This window comes from Lissotriton vulgaris, chromosome 5 (genome assembly GCF_964263255.1).
Source record: "Lissotriton vulgaris chromosome 5, aLisVul1.2, whole genome shotgun sequence".
Lineage (NCBI taxonomy): Eukaryota > Metazoa > Chordata > Amphibia > Caudata > Salamandridae > Lissotriton > Lissotriton vulgaris.
In genome coordinates this window covers 1172404706-1172420077 of record NC_141693.1, presented here as the reverse complement: position 1 = coordinate 1172420077, position 15372 = coordinate 1172404706, and the positions used below count along the sequence as shown (strand labels likewise).

At 48.7% G+C, this 15372-nt stretch overlaps 1 protein-coding gene across 1 annotated transcript in view; it reads right to left on the bottom strand.

Annotated features, from left to right (window-relative positions):
- INPP5F (inositol polyphosphate-5-phosphatase F) overlaps window positions 1–15372 on the bottom strand; it is an 819847-nt gene that overhangs the window by 364823 nt on the left and 439652 nt on the right. Inside the window, exon 4 of the mRNA XM_086919599.1 lies at window positions 2044–2180. Coding sequence (XP_086775725.1) covers window positions 2044–2180 — 137 coding nt within the window. The remainder of the gene's footprint in view (window positions 1–2043; window positions 2181–15372) is intronic.

Genomic DNA, 15372 nt, shown 5'->3' with positions numbered 1-15372 from the left:
CAGCATGCGGTTCCCAGCAGACTGCTAGACCAAACCCTCCAGCTGAGGACCGAACACCTAGGAGCCTACAAAGGGCAACATAAAGATGACCGACTACAGGGAAGAGTCTGCCTTCCAGGATCGCATCCAAATAAGACGACGGGCAGCAATGGAAGCGGCAGAAGCAGCCGCCGCCCCCTCGCCCCAATTTGGCAAAGGAAAGAACCGATAGGTAACGCACCTGCAACTCCATCAGAGACAAAAGAGGTGTGGCATCCTCGCCGTCGTTCAGCAAAACCTACAGGGACTGGAGATCCTGAAGGAGCGACTGAACCATATAGCAAGAATACGTATTTGCCCGGACAGAAAAAGTAGAAGCAGCATAGGAACGCTCCACTGCCCCCTCAACCCGCTTATCCACAGCGTCCGCAGGAAAGGCGTCCTCAGAAACGACCAAACACCAAGAGGAAAGGCCAGCCATCAAATCGTCAACCCTTACAGCCTGAGGGAACTCAGTAGCAAAACCCTCAAGAGGGCAATGCCGGGACAGGAAATGAGGAAAAGAAGACTCGCCCACCTCCTTCCATATGCGAGACAGCACAATGCGTACCGCCCCGTGCAAAGGAAAAGAGTCAGGAGCAGGCAGGACAAACTGCGTAAAAAAGTCATTCACCAAGACAGCATCCATCGGAGGAGAAAAGCCCAAATTGGACCGCACATGGGTGAACAGTTCAGGGAGCTCAGCACCCAGAACAAAAACGACCACATACACCCTCATCATCAACAGGACCTCAGCAGCAGCCTGCGGATCCAAAGAGACACGAGGCACTCTGGGAGGAGGTCCAGCCGCGTCCCTAGCCAGGAAAGCAGCAGGCACAGCCTCATCAACAAGGAGGCGCAGGGCAACAAGGGGGGTAGCAGAGGAAGAAGCCCCTGAATCCCTGACAGCAACCAGCTCAGACTCAAACACCCAATTCAGGCAGAAGCAAGGACCAAAATGCAACCAGGAAGGACCCCCTTTAAAGAACACAAAGTCCAGAGGACCCGGACTCACACGAGAGCAGGAAAAAGGAGGCCGGAATAAAAAACCCAGCCAAACGCCAGGCTCGCCCCCCAAAAGCACAGGAAATCCAGTGCACCTCAACCTCCACGAGCAGAAACCCCCGCCCGCTAAATCAGGGCACATCGGGTACTGCCAACAAACACCAAAGAAACAGCCGCTGAAGCAGGCCCAGCAAACAAGGTGAGCGAGGACAGGCAGATACGGCCGCTAACGCGAGCCGCGCATAAAAGCACAAACCGCCGGCAATGAAAACCAGGCAGCGGGTGGGGGAATAGCATAAAAGACACAAAGGGCGGCCGATAAAGCAGGCCGCCGAAATACAACATAAAAGCAAAAAGCAACTTACCCATAAGAAGGCAAACCTCCAGCACAGCCAGGCAACAGGCAACTGCGTTCGCAGAAAAAAAAAAGAACAGGATGTTTGGTTTCTGCACTTCCCCCTTTATCGTCACGTGATGGTGACGTCATCAGGGGCAAGTGCGAACAGCTCAAGCTCAGCTAGGCTAGGGGTTTCTGTGGAGCAGACTAGCTGCTCACATGTAAGGAATGGGACGGGGAGACAGGACGAGGAGGTAATATCCGCTTCTAAATCATTAACTCAATAGACCGAGGAAACCCAATGTGTCCTTGTTTGGAGAGGAGACTAGGAGGTAGTATGGCGCCGTAGCTCTCATCAAACCTGCAAGATATCATATTTTTTATTTTCACGAGCCATACATTTCCTAGTCCTCATGCATGCACGGCCCAATCCTGAAGAATAAATAAGGCTACGTGAAAAATAACTCAAATCAAAAATCAGATTTTTTACTTGAACGTCCTCTATTGGTACGACCTTGAAGGTGCACCCAGATCAATCCAGCATACAGAATGAAAGTATAAGTATTCTTAGCTCTGCACTGAAAATCACCGATTTTCTACGCCCAATTCAAACCAACCCTATGATCATCTTTCGTTTTTCACATACAGTACCAGCAGCATCCATTTCCGCAGCAAACCTTTACCTCCAGCTCCAGATCCTGAGGTTCTGCGTCAGAGAGGGGAATTACCGCGATCTTGGTAATTTTGTGTATTTCGTGCTCCCCGGGAAGCCTGCCAATTACAGCTTTCTGTCGAATTAAAAGCAGCCACCATGGGAGATCTGCGGGAGAGAGAGAGAGAGACAGGGAGCAGTCAGCACGGTGTTTGTATCCTAATCTCGTAGCAGATAGTAATGAAAGCAAACTGACCCCAGCACGGGCCGAGCGTGCATGGCAGGATAAACACGAGCGTGCACATTTCAAATACAGCTCAAGGTCAAAGCGCAAATGCTCGGAGGCATATTTTCCAGTTCATGTGCCCATCCCTAAGATGTGAGCGTGCTGGATTTGTACAGCCTCCAGAAGGAAAACATGTCTGTGGGAAGCCTGAGACTGCACTGTCTGTGCGTTCCCAAACACCACTGCTAAGCAAGCAAGTCCTAAACACCCATACACAAGTCAGGCTAATCTACTCTGCCTTTTCTGTGCCTGCTGAAACACTGTAAGCAAATCAATCTTGAGCTCTTATTACGTACAGTGTATGTGTTCCACTATCTCAGACATCCAGGCATACTCTGTACGTTGGAGTGTTTTGTAATACCGCAAAACAACAACAGGTTACAAGAAAACATCTTTCTTTCAAAAGCAACATCAGAAGACTTGTATAAGGAATTTGTTAATTTGAAGCCTAGCATACTACATCAAATATGTACTGACTGGATTCTGATTTGTAGCCCAAACTTATGACCTTCGATTTACTGATGATTATGAATAAAATGTTATTTTTCTCGCTAAAGCGTGACCTCATAACAGTCCTCTTTCTACTGAACCCTATGGGGGTCCCAGCCAACATGTCTGAGAAAAAATACACTAAAGGATTTGTATTTTCCTATATGTAATCAGCTAAATGACATCAAAACTTACAAATTACTTAGTGGACTAACACATCCAACAACATACTCTGCAATAAGGTATGATAGTGTATGATTCATGACGAGAGCAAACAATAGTTCGATTGTGTAACACACCAATCTGAAATGAAGAAAGCTTCGTATCTGTAGCAATGATAGGTCAGCATTCATATCTTCGATAGACTGGAGGCGTGGCTTGCACACAGCACATTATGTGACCGAGCCTGTTTCTGCATGTCAAAATACAGGATTTTGTAGGCGGAATGCGCGGAGATTGCCACGAGTGAGTTTGGAGAAGCTGAGGCGTCTTTTGACTACAATATTCCTTCTGAAGACTGTCTCCTCAGGAATGCTCCTCAAAATGGCGGCTTACACATTCTGACTGAAATGACAGAGCATGTTGGATAAGTACTGCCTGCTTGTCGCTTATTATTGGCTTTTCACTATTATTTCTAGTCAGAGGCTTTTTGTATTTTGGCTTCTGCGCCTCAACACAGTGACATACTTTGGTACATCTTCTGTTGTTTTGACGCTCCTTTTACGCTCTTCATACTGCAGCTGCAACTTTTCTCTACTGGTGGTATCACTGCGCCATACGTCTCCTTTTGTGTTGGAGCTGTGGGTATGCCTGTATCTTTTCGAGCATTACCTAAGTAATTTTTCTCAAGCAGCGACACACAACTTTCTTCTGTATTGTGAAGTGTGCATGATATTGAGCTCATTCTTGAACAGCAATAAGTGCTTTGTCTTTTGCGCCCTGATTTGCTCATTCGGCTGTCTCCAAAGAGGTTGTTTTGATCAGTGAGGTGTCTGGTGTTACTTCAGTGGAGATATATATACGAGGAGACCTTCTTCATTGTCTCTATTGCTTCTTCTCATGGCAGACAACATGAATCTTTCTCCCAAAACCAAGGACTCTAAAGGTAACCTTAAAAGGTCTAAACATACTTCTACTCTGGAGCTTGTACCGAAAGACTCTGGTACTACTTTAGATGCTATTCTCTCTCGCCTGAATGCAGTTCATGATATTGCGCAGAGTACAAAAAGCAATACTGATTTACTTCAAGTTGAAGTTGCGGCAATCAGAAGTGACTTTAAGAACTTAACACTTCGTGTTTCTAATGCTGAATCACGTATAATGTTTCCTTTATTTATACTGTTACTATAGTCATATTTTTATTGTGCTTTGATATGCTATGCATAAGATGAACATTATATACGCTTTTCTTATCAAATACTGTTCCTATGATTTGTTGACTCCTTTTTACATCAACTGTTGTTCATCAGTTCCTATATTATAATGTATTACTATATTTATTCTGCCTTGCCTCTCTATTGCCTCTATTTCTCATTCTCTATTGTTTTCTGCCTGTGTGGAGATTGGGTTTTTTCTTAGTTTTTCGTTGGCCTCCTTGTTTGCCCCTTCATGTTCCTCCCTCGTATGCATTTTGTCTCTTATAGACTGCCCCTGGTAGGTTCTTTTTTATTTCTATTTCTGTTTCTTCTTTTCTTTTTTCACTTTCCTGTTTCTCTTTCTGCAATCTTGTCTTATTCCTTCTTTTCTAGAGTCTCCTGCTGGTGTTCATGGTCTGTGTCTTCATTGGTTCTGTTTTGTCTTTATTGTGCGGATGCTTCTGTTTTGGTATTCTTTTCTCTGGTATCAAGTAGTAGTTGTTTTTTTGCTATTATGCCAGGTTTGAACGTCTTATCCCTAAATGTGCGTGGTTTGAATCATCATGTAAAGAGGGCAAACATTTTGGATTACTGTAAAAGCCTTTCTAGTGACCTAGTATTGTTACAGGAAACAAAAATATTGCATAAAGAAGCTCTATTGTTGCGGAAAGAGTGGGTTCTTGATGTTGTTTGTTCTGAGGCCTTTGGTAAGAAGAATGGAGTGGTGACTATGATTTCTAAACGTTCGGGTTTGACTGTTGTGGCTGTGGAACATGATTCTGAGGATAGGTGGTTGCTGGCTCGTTTATCCAATGATTCTCTTGATATCTTTGTCATGAACATTTATGCACTGAAAAGTGATGATCCATCTTTTTGGCTTTCTATTACTAAAGAGATTTCTGATTTTCCTCATAATGGTAATTTGATTGTCGGAGGGGACTTTAATCTCCCAATGGATCCTATTTTGGACAGACACTCTGTTTTTAAATTTCGTCCTCCTAGGGCTCATTAACCCTCGCATGTGCCTATTCTGCGGAGACCCCTAGTCTCCATACTTACCGGCCCCCGCATACTGCTGCTGCCAAAGGTGGGAAATAATGTCAGCCAGCAAAGCCTGGTATCAGTAGTTGTCGTTGTTGGCCGCAGTTTATTAATAACCAAAGACATATTAATAACACAAACTGGTATCAAGCAATCTTCCATTTTTGAACATTACTCATCAATCATAATTGGCAAATTACACATTATGACACCCTCTTCTAGTGGCAGGTGGCAGTCTCTTTGTGCCCTCCTTAGTTCGAAAATGGAGCTTGTACACAACCAGTTTGTTGCCAGTCTATTGGTGCTCCAGTGGTTGGTTGCCCACGCCTTCTGCGTGTTGTGGAGGGGAGCTTTCCAGTCGGGAGTTAGGTCCCCAGCTCGCTACCAAATTGCGCCCTGCCGTCCGGCCGGGTCTGGGCCGCGAGTGCCGTCTCCTCCTGTTACTCCCCTCCTTTATGCCACCACGTCACCCTGCCGTGCGGCATTCAAAAGTGAGTGGCCATCCTCTTACACACCGCCCGCCGGTGTGTTTTCTTAGCCAACCAGTGTAGGATTTCCGCTAACGCCCCTTCCCTTATCCAGCACTGCGACTTTTGCTGTTCCTTAGGTGTGGGTGGGTGGGCTTCAGTCGTTGTTGCTGTCGCGCCGTTCTCCCAGCTCCTCGATGCGATGTCCTTCTGCTGGGAGGGCGGCGTCGCTTAAATCCTCCTGAGCCCTCCATGCAGGCCTCAGGTGAGTCCCCCTGATTGGGGGGTTCAAACAAAGCCAGGTCGACCATTGGACGCCCCTTTGGGGGCGCCAGGTCAACAGGTCACTTCCGGTCGGGTGGCTGGTGCGTACCCCGTTTCCGCTGGTTCCTGTGCGCATCGAAGCGCCCAGAACCAGTTTTTCCCCGCTGGTGGCACCACGAGGGTTATGGCGCCGGCCTTCGAGCCTCCCCCACCCTTCGGGCGGGTGCGGCGGCCTCTGCAATAACCCTCGCATGTGCCTACTCTGCGGAGACCCCTAGTCTCCATACTTACCGGCCCCCGCATACTGCTGCTGCCAAAGGTGGGATATAATGTCAGCCAACAAAGCCTGGTATCAGTAGTGGTCGTTGTTGGCCGCAGTTTATTAATAACCAAAGACATATTAATAACACAAACTGGTATCAAGCAATCTTCCATTTTTGAACATTACTCATCAATCATAATTGGCAAATTACACATTATGACACCCTCTTCTAGTGGCAGGTGTCAGTCTCTTTGTGCCCTCCTTAGTTCGAAAATGGGGCTTGTACACAACCAGTTTGTTGCCAGTCTATTGGTGCTCCAGTGGTTGGTTGCCCACGCCTTCTGCGTGTTGTGGAGGGGAGCTTTCCTGTCGGGAGTTAGGTCCCCAGCTCGCTACCAAATTGCGCCCTGCCGTCCGGCCGGGTCTGGGCCGCGAGTGCCGTCTCCTCCTGTTACTCCCCTCCTTTATGCCGCCACGTCACCCTGCCGTGCGGCATTCAAAAGTGAGTGGCCATCCTCTTACACACCGCCCGCCAGTGTGTTTTCTTAGCCAACCAGTGTAGGATTTCCGCCACGCCGCAGGGAGGCCCACGTCTCACTGCGGCTCCCCCCCTGCACCTGGTTTGTGGCTCCCACCTTTCTCCATCTTTCCTTTTTTTTTATTTTTTTTTTTAGTTGCAACCTGCGAGTGACATTGCACCCCACAAGTTATCCCAAAACACCTTCATCCCCTTTTCGGATAGGTGTACCCCGTCATGCCCATAGAGTTCTGGGCGGCCCGGGTGGATGAGGCCGTGCCGAACTGATTCCAGGCCATTGTCGAGGCAGAACTTGTGCATTGCCACGTTTAGCTTCCTTCTTGCGTTGTCGACGGCCTTGTTGGAATCGGCACCTCTCCAATGTTTCCTGCTGACTATTTCGGACCAGACCACCGTCGTAGGTCCCAGCCACGCAGCTGTCTTGGTGAGATCCCTTTGGATGGCTTGCCCGACTGCTTTTCGCCCTAGCCGGGTCAGGTCATTGCCCCCGAGGTGGATGATCAGGACGTCGGGCAACCAGGCCGAATCTGCCATGAGGCCGTCCAGCGTCGGCAGTAGCTGCTCCCATCTCATACCTGGCTGCCCTATCCACCGGATGTACGTCGCTTTGGGCCTGTTTATGCTGCGGCCCCCCTGCCGCCACCAAGACTCCATCCGGGACACGAATGAGTGCCCCACCACCCAGACCAGCTGCGGTCGTCCCCCTGTCGAGAGAAAGCATTCGGTTAGGTGGCTTTTACTGCGCACCGTGTGTATTTAAGAGAGGGAGGGGGGGGTGTGTTGTCACCCTGCCGTGCGGCATCCCAAGGCAACTCCCTCTCCCCCCCCCCCCCCCCACCCCCTTTTGGGGCTTTCTTTCTCTCTTTTTTTGTTTTTTTTGTCTTTTTTCTTCCCCCTTTTTTTTTTTTTTTTTAATACGAGGTGAGGGCGTATGTACGACTTGTACGCCCTGGAGCGCCATCTGCCCACTGCCTGGATCCTGTCCTCTGGCATGCCATGCTGCGATGCCGAGGTTGCTGCGCCGATCCTGAAAGAGTGAGAGGCAAACGAAGCCGCGCAATACCCGGCTTTACCAAGGCCTTGGCGCATTATGGCTGTAAACTGGAACTTACTCAGGTTCCTCCCGTCCTTCTGTATGAAGAGAGGGCCATCGCCAGCTGGTCGAGCACCCATGTACCTGAACAACCAGCATACCGCGCAGAGCCCCGACTCTGGGATGCAATGGAGACGTATCGTCGCCCCCCTCCTTGCCCTGTCCGTTTTGGACTGCCTCAGCGTTAACTCCACTGCCCTCTCCATTGGTTTAATGTTTCTTGCCTGCAGGCATTGCTGCGCTGGGTCCGACTTGCTGGGGGCTACCAATTCGCTGACACGGAATGCTCCGAAGAACGCCGTCGTGAAAGCCGTCCTGAATAGCAGTAGCTCGTATTCATCTGATATTAAGCCTGTGAGGGCTCCAAGGAGCTGCCCCAGTTTGGCAAAATCGATGGGACGCCTGTTGTCCTTCTTTTTACCTTCAACCCTCCTCCAGCCTTTCAAGGCCGTCTTTAGATAGGCCGAGGTAGTGGGGTCCTCGCCTGCGTAAAGCCTCGCGAAATGGGCAATGGCGGACAAATGCGCCTGGGCCCATGATCTCGTTTTTCTCGACTCGAATGCCCATTGCACGAATTTCTCGACTGCTGTGCGAGTCTTTGCCCTGTCTTCCAGCGATTTTAGGCCCCCAACTCTCATTACTGTGCCCGCGTATGTCCTGTATCTTCTGTTAGCTTCTGCGGTAAGTGATTGCCCTACTAGCCATGATAAGTCTACTCCCCCAGGTCCCAAAGGGACGATGGAAAGGGGGTCATCTCCTTGTCCGCCCCGGGCACCAGTTCTCTGAAACGCTTCATTTGGGACCGTGAGAGTGCGTCTGCTGCTGAGTTCTCTGCCCCTGGCACGTGGCGTGCTTTCAGCTCCAGGTTCCCTTCCAGCTGTAATTTAATTAACCGTCGCATTAGCCTCAGCATGTCCGGGCATCTCGCTGCGCCTCTGTTAATGGCCTGCACCACTCCCATGTTATCTGACCAAAGGGTGAGTTTCAGGTTTTTTATTTTCTCGCTCCAAATGGTCAGTGCCACAATGATCGGGAACAGCTCGAGAAACGTGATGTTCCTGGTGAGCCCCTGCGCATGCCACTCGTCTGGCCACTGGCTGGCGCACCAGCTGTTTCCAAGGACCGCGCCGAAGCCAAGGCTTCCGGCCGCGTCTGTGTAAAGGGCTATCTGCTCGGCCGTTACCCAACCTGCTCTCCAAATCAGCACCCCGTTGAAATCTTGTAGGAACTCGTCCCACACCTGCAGGTCCTGTTTCACGCCTGCGCTCAGCCTGATGTGGTGGTGCTTGTGGGTGACGCCGGCCGTTAGCCCTGTTAGGCGCCTTGAAAATACCCTGGCGGGCGGGATTACCCGAGCCGCGAAGTTGAGTCTACCTATCACTCGTTGGATCTCCCTCAGGGTGGCCTTGTTCCGACCCCGTAGCTTCGATACTTCCTCTCGAAATTCCTTTACTTTGCCTGGAGGCAGCCTGGCCGTTCCCGCTATAGAGTCCAACTCTATGCCCAGGAACGTGAGACTTGTGGTCGGGCTTGTAGTTTTTTCCTTTGCGAGGGGGACCCCTAGGGACCTGGCTAGCTCCTCGAAGGCTGCCAATGTGCTTGCGCACACTGCGGAACCTGCCGGGCCCGTGAACAGGAAATCGTCTAAGTAGTGCAGTTTCCCACCTTCCTGGTGCTGGTCATGCAGCGCCCATTCTAAGAAAGTGGCGAACTGCTCGAAATATGCGCATGATATCGCGCATCCCATGGGCATGGCTTTGTCAATAAACACGTCCTCGCCCCATTGGAAACCCAGTAGGTGGAAACTGGAAGGGTGGATCGGCAATAGTCGGAACGCGGATTCAATATCGGCTTTCGCCATGAGGGCCCCTCTGCCTGTCGCCTTCACCAGCTCAATTGCGTCGTCGACTGACGCATAGCCCACTGAGCAAGCTTCGGGGTCGATACCGTCGTTCACGGAGGAACCTTCCGGAAACGAAAGGTGGTGTATCAGCCTGAATTGACCTTGTTCTTTCTTGGGGACCACGCCTAGCGGGGAGATGACTATGCCTCCTTGTAATTCCTTTGGGAGGGGGCCCTCAACTCTACCCAGTTTCACTTCTTTCTCTAGCTTGGCGCTAACCACTTCGGGGTGTTGGCTTGCCGACTTCAGGTTGCTCGCCCCCGCCGAGGGGAGCGGGCCCTGGAATGGAATAACAAAGCCTTGCTCGAAGCCCTCTACCAGTGACCTGGCCTCTGCTTTGTTCGGGTATTTGTTTGTTAATCTGCGCAGCTGTTGTGTAATAATGAGGGATCTGGCCAGCTGGCGCCTAGAAATGTCCACCAGTCCCCTCTTTTCCCCTGCGTTGGGGCTAACGCTTCTTGCTCTTTTCTCTCTTCTCCCTTTTCGCTTCGTGTTTGGAACCTTTGCATGCGGCGGTGGCATGCTTGCCCCCGCAGCTAGCGCATGCGTGTTGAAACTTGCAAGACGAGCCCCACGAGCAGTCCCCCGCCTCGTATCTCCAACAGATCGCCTTAGTTGCGGTTGGGGAGTATGATCTCCCGTTCGACCGCCTTTGATAAGAACCACTCTTCCCTTTTTGGTATGAGCTCCGAAAGGGCTGGTCGCCTTTTCCGGCCCAGGCCCTAACGTCTTTGGCTGTGAGCATCTTGTGGATGAAACCGGAGACATCCTCCTCATTCCACTCCATTTCGGGGTGCCTCTGCATTTTTAATCTAAACCCCTTATCGTATTCTAGCCAGGCATCCCCCGGGAACTGCCTCTGTGCTAGGTGGATATTGGCCTCGTACAGCCACAAGTCAGCCGCGCAATGGGGGAACCTCTCCACTATAATGCACGCCATGATTCTGAAGGCGTCTAACCAATTTTCGAAACTGCGCTCTTTTCTGGCCCCACGCCTTTCTCTCCTGTCCTCCTCTTTCCTGTCGCACGTGGTTAGATCAAGTCCCTCTAGCTGTATTTCAAGCAGCGAAAATATGTCTATGAATTCTTTGCGCCATATCCTCTCTTTTACCGCTAGGGGGATGAGACATGCCAAGCCGTTGGCTTTCGTAGTCAGGGACGCCGGGCCGGGGGATGGCCTGATGTAATGATCGTTGACTACCCCACTCGGAGGTGGGCTTCCTGAAACGGGGCCGTTACCCCAACCGGGTAGCGGGGAAATCTGTTCCCCCTGGGCGGACAAGCTTACCTGCTCCTGCACTCTTGTCTGACGGGCCCACCCCGGGTCGACCATATGCCACGTGAGACCTGCCGCTTCCTCCGCGCGCTGCTCCCTAGGCCCTGGTACCCCTTGCCCTGTGCCATTAAGTAGCCCCGGCGCCAGCGATTTTAGACATTCCCTTACGATGTTGCTAATATGCTCACCCTTTTTCTTTTTGCCGGTCGTCTCGCCCTGTTCGCTGCCCTCTGGCCTCGGCGGAAGAGGTTTCTGCCGCACTTTCCTCGGAGGGTTCCTCTTCGATGTTCTCTTCATCGGCGTGTTTTTCAGCTTCTTGGGTGCGGAAGGCGCTGGTTCTTCGTCCGCCTGTTCCACCGGTCTGTTCTCTTTCCCTTTGCCTAGGTGAGGGTGAAGCCAGTCGTCGCCGTGGATGGCCGATAACTCGCGGATCTTCATCAGTACCTCCGCCCTCTCGTCCGGCTGGCCTTCCGACATGTCGTGAGTCACTGCGCACTTGTGTGTGGCTTCTTAGTTTCTCGCGTCTGCGTCAGGCCGTCTGCTGGGGGCACAGCTGACTGCGTGTGCTTATCCCGTGCCCTGAGCTTGCCGCGGTTTTTACCTGTTGTTGCTTCGGGGGAGCTGGCACGGCGCGCCGCGCTCCGTAAGGTGTCCTCGGTGATGATGACCTGGATCTTCCACCGGAGCCTCGCCGTCTTCCTGCTTCGTCCTTCGCCGCGTCGCCTCTCTTCCTTCAGTCGTTCTTCAGTCGTTGTTGCTGTCGCGCCGTTCTCCCAGCTCCTCGATGCGATGTCCTTCTGCTGGGAGGGCGGCGTCGCTTAAATCCTCCTGAGCCCTCCATGCAGGCCTCAGGTGAGTCCCCCTGATTGGGGGGTTCAAACAAAGCCAGGTCGACCATTGGACGCCCCTTTGGGGGCGCCAGGTCAACAGGTCACTTCCGGTCGGGTGGCTGGTGCGCACCCCGTTTCCGCTGGTTCCTGTGCGCATCGAAGCGCCCAGAACCAGTTTTTCCCCGCTGGTGGCACCACGAGGGTTATGGCGCCGGCCTTCGAGCCTCCCCCACCCTTCGGGCGGGTGCGGCGGCCTCTGCAAAAACAGATGTCTAACATGTGTTCCTCCTCTAATCTTACTGATGTGTGGAGATTACATAATCCCTCTGGTAGTGATTTCACTTTTTTCTCTTCTCCTCACTCTAGCTTTTCTCGTATTGATTATCTCTTAGTTCACTCAGCTCTTCTTCGATACTCTTCGACTCCTGTTATTCATTCTATTCTTGTCTCTGATCATGCTGCGGTTTCATTTACGCTCCTCAATTTGTCATCAACCAGGGAGCCCCGCACTTGGCGCCCGAATTCAGAGATTTTGCATGATCAGACTCAAGTTGCCTTACTCAACAAGGAAATTGAGCAATTTTTTCTTGAAAATGAGTCTTCTGTTAGTTCTCCTGTGGTTTTATGGGATGCTTTTAAATGTACGATCAGGGTGCAGATTATTAACAAAATGGCAAAAAAGGAACTCAGAAATCAAGAAGGAACTTGCTGCTTTAGCGGATAACATTAAGCAGAGGAAATCTCTGTATAGAACTTCTACAGATAAGGCACTCTTATAAGATATCAAAAATCTAAAATATTCTTACAATTCTATTGTAACTAAGAGAGCTCACATTGGCGTCCAAACACAAAAGTCTAAACGACTACTCCTAAAGAACCGAGCAGGGAATGTTTTGGCAGCTACGTTAAAGTTCCAGGAGTCCAATATCAGGTCAGCACATATATCCTGTATAAATGACAGTTCTGGTGCTAGGAAATTTCACACTGAGGACATACTTGAGGTTTTTCGTGAGTATTATAGTAAATTATGCACTCCTCAAAATCAATTTTCTCTTGATCAATGTCAACAATTTTTAAACGCGGTTTTTATCCAAGCTGTTTCTGATGCTGATGGGGCAAAGTTGGGGGGAACGATTGAATCCGAGGAAGTTGTTTCTGCTATCAAATCCACCCGCTCAGGGAAAGCTACGGGTCCAGATGGTTTTCCCCTTCTTTTTTATAAAAACTTTCTTCCATCTTTTGTACCTCGTCTCAAAAACGTTTTTGATACTTTTATTTCGTCAGGCTCGGTTTCTGGCTCTGCGGCGGAGGCTACTATTGTAGTAATACCTAAGGAGGGTAAACATCATTTGGATCCTAAAAATGTTCGCCCTATATCTCTCCTAAATATGGAAGCAAATATTTTTGCCAAGATCTTGGCCAAACGTCTGGAACCATATATTCCTCTACTTATTCACCCATCGCAAACTGGCTTTGTTAAAGGTAGGTTGGCTAGGGATAATATTCAAATATTTTGTCATATCCTGGGGAAAGCAAAATGATCCAGCTTGCCTGCGGCGGCTCTTGCCCTCGATGCCGAAAAGGCTTTTGATAAGGTCTCATGGCCTTTTTTACAAGCAGTTCTTTGGGCCCACAATCCTGAAGATCCCTTTGTTAATATGGTGATGCCTTTGTACGCACATCCTCAGGCAAATATTAGGGTTAACATTGCTACCTCTTCTTTTTTTAATCTGTGTCAGGGTACTAGACAAGGGTGCCCATTATCACCTCTTTTGTTTTTATTATCTATTGATCCTCCTCTTTGTTTACTGAACCTTAATCAAGATATTAAAAGGTTTCAATTTGGCTCCACTTGTGTCTAAACAGCTGCCTATGCAGATGAAGTGCTTATTTTTTCCAATGATATAGTTACTGCAATATCTGTTATTTCCAAAACTATTAATCTATTTTCTAGTGTTTCTAGTTATACTCTCAACAAAGATAAAACAGAAATGTTTCCCCTCAATGTGTATTGTTTTCCTGCACACATGGGGGATGCTGGCTTTAAATGGCAATCAAAGCGTATTAAATATTTGGGGATTTGGTTTTGCAGTACTATCACAGATACGGTCTCGTACAATGAAGCTCAAACTCTACTTAAGGTTCGTCAACTTCTGGACACTTGGTCACCTAAATATATTTCGTGGTGGGGACGTCTTCAAACTTTAAAGATGATGATAACCCCCATTATTAACTTTGTGTCCTCAATGCTTCCTGTTAAGTTGTCTCCGTCTTTTTTCATGAAATTGATTCCTTCACTTCAAAATTCCTCTGGAGTGATAAGAGAGCCAGAATAGCATATAAACACTTGAGGAAACCTTATGACATGGGAGGTTGCAATTTTCCTGATTGGGATCAATACCAAGTGGCTTTCTTAGCCTCCTTGGGGGTCTTTGGTTTTCTACAGACACTTTGCATTCTCCACGTGGGTGTTTTTTTTTAGCGAGAATTATCTTCTCCTCTACCTACCTCTTCTTTTTTAATTGCGTCCACATTGTCTATTCCTTTTTCTCGTGCTATTATTTTGGATATTATTGCTGCAGTGAAAGTGATTGAAAAGAAAGTAACTAAACCAATCCATAAGTCTAGATGGTCTTCTTTGTGGCACAATCCTAAAATTAAGATTGATATTGACACGACTTTAGTGGCCTACTGGGCTAACAAGTGTATTACCCTTATTCAACATCTTTATGTGATTCTAAACATGATCCATTACCTTTTTCTTCTTTAGCTCGGCAGTATTCCCTCACTAATTTAGATTTTTATATATTTTTAAAAGTCAAAGTTGCCGTGGCTGAGGCTCATTTTGATCCGGTTTCCCATACAGTTTCTCTCTTATCTATGTGGTATAAATCAGGTCATGTGGCTTCTAAGATTTACAAATTTCTATCTTCCACACCGCCTTTGTTGACTACCGTTACACAACAGACATGGGTACATCATTTTGACCATGATAATTCAAACATATCTCTCCAGAAACTTGGCAACTTATTGGGAGACTTTCTCTTCGTAATAAGATTGCCCCTTCTCTAATTCAGTCTAAATTCTTTTCTCTTATTCTGTTGCATTGGACACCGGTCTGCCTGCACTCTCTTAATCTTAAAGATAATTACCTCTGTTGGAGTTGCAACTTAGTCGCTGGTACCCATCAGCATATGTTTTTTGAATGCTCTTTACTCCAACCTTTTTGGGAATTGGTTCATAAGCATCTCATGTTAATCTATAACATTCAATTTCAGCTTTCGCTACCTCTAATTTTGTTGGGTCCATGGGCTACACTATTACCATTACCGCTGGATTCTTTAGAAATGCAATTATTAGATTTGTTATTGACAATTGCAGTAAAAATTATTCTTACGGAGTGGAAATCATTTGGATCCACATCCTATCATACATGGTGGGCTTGGGTCTCTTTTCTCCGTTGGCCTCTGTGGAGGAGAACCATCTTTTTCCCTCTATTTCTAGTGGGGTATGGAGATCATTGGATAGATATGTGGACTTCGCTTCGAAAGGTTTG